Source organism: Elaeis guineensis, chromosome 4, assembly GCF_000442705.2.
Source record: "Elaeis guineensis isolate ETL-2024a chromosome 4, EG11, whole genome shotgun sequence".
In the NCBI taxonomy this organism is placed as follows: domain Eukaryota; kingdom Viridiplantae; phylum Streptophyta; class Magnoliopsida; order Arecales; family Arecaceae; genus Elaeis; species Elaeis guineensis.
The window spans coordinates 32,576,718-32,582,462 of NC_025996.2; the positions used below are offsets into that span (position 1 = coordinate 32,576,718).

The 5,745-nt window shown below is 46.1% G+C and overlaps 1 protein-coding gene across 1 annotated transcript; it reads left to right on the forward strand.

Annotated features, from left to right (window-relative positions):
• The first annotated feature begins 3,752 nt into the window (after positions 1-3,752).
• On the forward strand, positions 3,753-5,472 carry LOC105043068 (anthocyanin 5-aromatic acyltransferase). The gene has a single exon (XM_010920486.4). The coding sequence runs from the start codon at positions 3,919-3,921 to the stop codon at positions 5,260-5,262; it is 1,344 nt and encodes a 447-aa protein (XP_010918788.1). The 5' UTR covers positions 3,753-3,918; the 3' UTR covers positions 5,263-5,472.
• Positions 5,473-5,745: the final 273 nt, after the last annotated feature.

Below are 5,745 nucleotides of genomic sequence, written 5' to 3' on the forward strand. Positions count from 1 at the left end.
TCAGATCATATCTGCATTAATACCTCACTCCGTGGAACGATCAGGGGTGTGTAGTTATTATAACGTCTAGGAGGTCAAGGTTGTCTATCCCTCATAGGAAGACTTTGGGATCGTCGGTTTCGACTCCAATTTTTTTGTCTCTAGAATGGGAATCGAGAGTCCTGATGAATTCTCTTTTTCTGCCTTGGGAAGTGCTTTTTATTCGATCCTGTCACAATAAAACTAGCAGGGGGATCATCAGCAAAGGCTTCCTCCATGCATGCATACTTCTCCGCACAGGCGAGCATATCCGAGAAATCTTGAGGATAGGTTTTGATCAATAATTTTTTCAAGTCGTTCTTCAGTAGGCCACCCATCATAGCAGCCATCGCAGTCGACTAGTCCAAGTCACGGATCTCTAGGATCACCGCATTGAATCTATTCACAAAAGCATGGATCGACTCATCCTTTTTTGCTTGATAGTCTGGAGGTAGTCAGACCGCTTCTGCTGTCGTCGGCTACTAACAAAATGACTGACAAAAGATTGGTATAAATCATCAAAAGAATGAATGGAGGCCGGCTTCAAGCTTGAATACCACTACTGAATGCCCCCTTAAGGGTCGAAGGGAATGCCCAATAGAGTATTGCATCTAATGCTCTTTGGAGGAGCATTGCCGCTTTAAAGGTCTCAAGATGATCGATGGGATCAGTGGTCCCAACGTAGACCTCTAGCTGGGTAATTTAAAGTGCAAGAGAGTGGCTCCTGCATGATCCTCGGGATGAAGGGTGGCTTGCTGTTGAACACCTCATAAGGCAGCATCGAAGAATTATTGCTGAGAGCATTTTCTATCTTTTTATCTAGTTGCTAGCCAAGCATCTAAAACGCCTTTTGATGTCGAGATCTTGGACGGTGCAGACCTCGAAGCATAGAGGAAAGTGGCGACCAGAGGTTGAATCATGCCCTGATCCGGGGCTTGGAGATCGCTGCCTGACGGTTGGGCCCTAGGGCGGCTCTAATGAGTTGGTCTTCTTTTCGGATTTCGAGGAGTCACCTGCGGCTCCAGCTGAAGGGGTGGTCGTGGGATCGAGTTTTATAGGGGTGCCACCATGGGGACTGCAGGTTGCACCACTGGAGAAGGTGTAGGGGCAGCCCGAGCATGTTGCGGTGCCGTCTGAAGAGGCATAAGGAAAGTTTGGATCGTCTGGACTGCAGTCGTCAGATCTAGACTTGTTGAAAAAATTAGTTGAACTGATCAGCCGTGGCCGATGCTGGTTGGGCTGGTGGTGGGACCTCCGACGTCGTTGGCTGCACTTGGTTATTGATTTGGCCTATCACTAATGGGAGGGGCGCGTTACAGAGTCAGGAAGATGTTCGTCTATGAGCCTTGATGTGAATGTAGGTCCTTCCTTTATCTATTGTTGCCGATATCATCGAGGTCGGAGATGAGGCGACTGAGCCTCACACAGGGATGATGGATTAGAGTGACTTGCAAAACAATTTCAAACCAAAAGTTGTGGCTCCGACGAGGACCCTCCGATACTCAAATCAAATTCAGAGAATAAAAAAGCAACAACGAGTTTTCTGAGAGGGATTAATTCGCTTAGCTGGTCCTCGGAGCTCCGGTAATTTATATGGAATGCTGTCGAATAGCTGGTTGTACAGCTGTGAGATCGTGCAATCTCGAGATTACAAAGCCATTAGATACGCCATTGTGGGCGAGATAATTCAATTTTTAATCGCTCCCACGAGATTAGGGAAGTCAGTTATGCCTGAGTTGATCCACTCAGGGTGGACAGCTATCACACATATCAAAAAAATAAATTGACTGAGGTGATAGGGGTGGCTCGTATGCTAAACGGATCTCACAGGCACCTTGGCTCTATATAATGGTTGGTGGCCATGGCAATGATTTGCAACTTGAAGTAGCCTGTGACATCATGCCAATCTAAGTACTCACAGTAACTATCGATCCGAGATATTTACGATAACCATCGTAATTTTATAATTTGGATATATGAAAAGCAAGGACCTGATACCCAAAAAAATAAAAAAGAAAGAAAGAAAGAAAAAAAAAAAGCAAGAACTTGATACCAATATGGTTGCCATGTTTCAACCAGCCGAGGAGTTTGATTGCCAAACAATTTTGTGGGCTTCATTGCATGGAATAAAATATAAAAAAATGTACAAGGTGATGACCTAAGATTGGGGAAACTGTTTATGGTGATGATTCTGATGTTTTTTTTGTGGATGATGGGACGCTAGGCCGCCACAATTATTGGATGGAAATAATTGATAATGGGTCCGATCAGTCCCCACGCTGTTTTTTTGGTTTCTCCCTCGCAGATCGTCGTGGGCTTAGCTGTCCTATTGGAGCATCTTAAAGTGGTTAGGTTTGTGCTCTTGGCCGGGCGTGTTCTGTCTTTTATTTTATTCTTACCAAAAACGCCTGAAGAGCTGTAAAGCTTATTATATAAAAAATGTAAAAGGAAAAGGAAACAAAAAAGACAGCAGCCATAATATTTTGGGTGTTGCAAGAGATGTAAGCGTTGACTTGGTCAACGATTTAAGGATCGTGCGTATCTAGCAAATAAGATCTATCTTCTCTTTCCCACCTAATCAAACAAGTGGAAAATATTACTACTTTATTACAACGCCATCTTCATTTAGTCAATCATACCTACAGATCAAACTAGACAATAAAAGACCTACCATATATTTGCATAGTTGGGTATTTAAATATACTAATTGTAGTAAATAATTATGGTGATTTTAGTGCTGCAAGTTGCTTTAATGTTCATCCATCCACTTTCCAATGAGATCCCCTTTTCAATTAATGACATGGGAACCACTTGTTGGATATACATTTGGTCAAAGCTTATGCCACCGGTGAATGAACTTAATTATCAAATGTTACAAGCAACATTTGTATGTTCATACAAATAGATAAATTTACATTCAAAGATCTATAAATTATAATGGATTCAATCTTCATAAATTTTTTTAAAAATTATCATAAAATCTAGTTTTTGTGAATAAATTATGACAAATAGAGATAGAAAGGCCAGTTTTGCATTCAGTTATGCATCTCATGCCTCATGACCTGCCGGCTTAATTTATATAATCAAACAGCCATTTTTAATCCTATTTATTTATATTTTATATAAATATATTTTACTAGGACACGACAAACCAAACAGCTAGCCTTCAAAAGTTAAATCTAGAAAACACCTATGGTGAAACTGAATCAGAAGTAAAATACAAAAACACAAAAGTGAGATGTAAAAAGACTGTGAAGCGGGTCATGACATTCGGAAAACGTTAGCGCGCATATCACCTACTTAGAAATAATCCATAGGCCCTATCTCATAGTAAGACCTTATAGTCTATCGTGACTGTGGAAACCAACGGGCCCACCTCGATGGAAACAGCTCACCCCACCTGCATTATTGCGGTCCTCACATGATGTAGAGATCGGAAGGAAAGAACAACGAGCACGGATCTTCTGCGGCGCACAAACAGTATATGGCGTATCATCCTGACCATTTATCACAGAATGGACGATCAATAAAGAACATGTTCATGAATATCGGCTGTACATACGCACAGCACATGTTATTCTTTGGCGGTCCATCATGTGATGGACAGCCAATATGATATACCGAGCATGTGGTGCATTACGCCCGCTGCAGAGGAGCCCAGTGGAAGAAAAATATATACTCCCAATACCCTAAATCTCCAAGCACAGTCAAAAAGCATCAACGTCTCCGCAGAGCCAGGAACTTGCACAAGAATCTCTCCGCACCCCAACTTGTTGCTGTCCTCTCCCACATGTGAAAAGCGTGCCCCATCTTTGATACATACATATTTGTACCACAATAATGAACCAAAGATGAATTATTAGCACTTTGAGAAGCTATCGAGACCCAAAAGTAGCAGCCATGGCACCAATCCACAAGGTTAAGGTATTGGAGCAGTGCCGGATCTCTCCTCCGCCGGGCTCCGCCGCCCGGCCCTCGCTCCCCTTCACCTTCTTCGACCTTGTCTTCTTTCGCTTCCACCCAGTACAACGCATCCTCTTCTACGAGTTACCCCATTCCAAGTCTCACTTCCTCCACTTCGAGCTGCCCAAGCTCAAGCACTCCTTGTCTCTCACCCTCCACCACTTCTACCCTCTAGCTGGAAGCCTGACGCGCCCATCCGGCGGCCAGAAGCCCGAAATCCTTTGCTCCGACGGCGACTTTGTTAGGCTTAACGTGGCAGAGAGCGGAGCTGACTTCTATGAGCTCTTGGGAAGCCACGTTCACGATGTCGGGAAGTTCCATTCCTTGGTCCCTTCGCTGCACTCCTCCGGCGACAGGCAGGCCGTGCTGGCAATTCAGGCAACCATATTCCCGAACGCCGGCGTCGTCGTCGGCACCACGCTGCACCACGCCGTCGCCGATGGATCCACCTATGCCAATTTCATGAAGACATGGGCATCGATGCACAAATTTGGCGACCAAGCGGCAGAGCTGGCCGGACGGCTCCCGTTCTATGATCGTAGCGTGATCGAAGATTCCAAAGGTCTCGAAGGGATCTTCCTCAAAGATCTCCAATTACTCGAAGACGACCCGAGTCTCGAGGCATGGGATCTGGATGGCAGGTCCGACGTAGTGCGAGCTACGTTCACGTTCAGCCGAAACCAGCTTGACGGTCTCCGGCACCGGGTGGCGAGCAGAACGTCGGCGCAATGCTCGCCGTACGCGGTGGCGTGTGGCTTCGTGTGGGCCGGCCTGGTCCATGCCCGAGGAGACACGAGCAAGAAGAAAGAGCATTTCGGTTTCGTGACCGGGTGCAGAGCTCGGCTGGACCCTCCAATCCCATCAAACTACTTCGGCAATTGCCTTGGTATTTGCTGCGTCGAGGCGAAGCGGAGCGAACTCACCGGCCGCGACGGTCCGCTGATCGCCGCCGATGCGATTTGGAAGGTCATCAAGAGCTTGGAGGAGGGTGCGTTCAAGGATGCCGAGAATTGGATCAGGAATGTGTATAACTACGCGTCGGCGAGAGCATTGACGGTGGCGGGATCGCCGAAGTTGGGAATGTATGAAGTCGACTTCGGATGGGGCAGACCAAGGAAGGTGGAGGTGATATCGATAGAGAGGACGGGAGCGTTGTCGCTGGCGGAGAGCCGGGAGGAGAAGGGAGGGATAGAGGTGGGGCTGGCGCTGCCCAGCCACGAGATGGAGGAGTTTGTCTCGTTCTTCGTCGATAAGCTCTCGGAGCTCTCGTTGCCTCGGTAAATTATCGGCAATGGTGCTACCTCTGTTGTCACTTTTTACTTTTTTACATTCCGAATAACAGAGCCATTGTTTGGTTCTATGATAAAAGGCCGAAAGATGAGTGAAATGGTGTGGAAATCCTTGAAGCCCGTTCTTCCGAGGATAAAAAATTTATCAGAAATCTATATTTTTCCGTATAAATATTTTTAATCCGGATTACCGGGACTATAACCAGGCAATTGTTTTTTGCTTGCGCTTTTGCTGTTGACGTCTGAGAGGGTGGTCGGAGATGCTACTGTACATTGTCGTGAGAATAAATGTGGAGGGACCACAGTGTCTGCAACTCCAGTCGGACAAAGTGGGAGTTTTCCCGGAAGCTTCAAGTTTTATCCGTTTGGGTGTATCCTCTACAAAACGGTGTTCCCTGACTCGTATTGCTTGGGATACCCTGCTACCAGCTTTGTTAAATAGGTAGAGGAATCGTACCGCAAGAACCGACTCGCC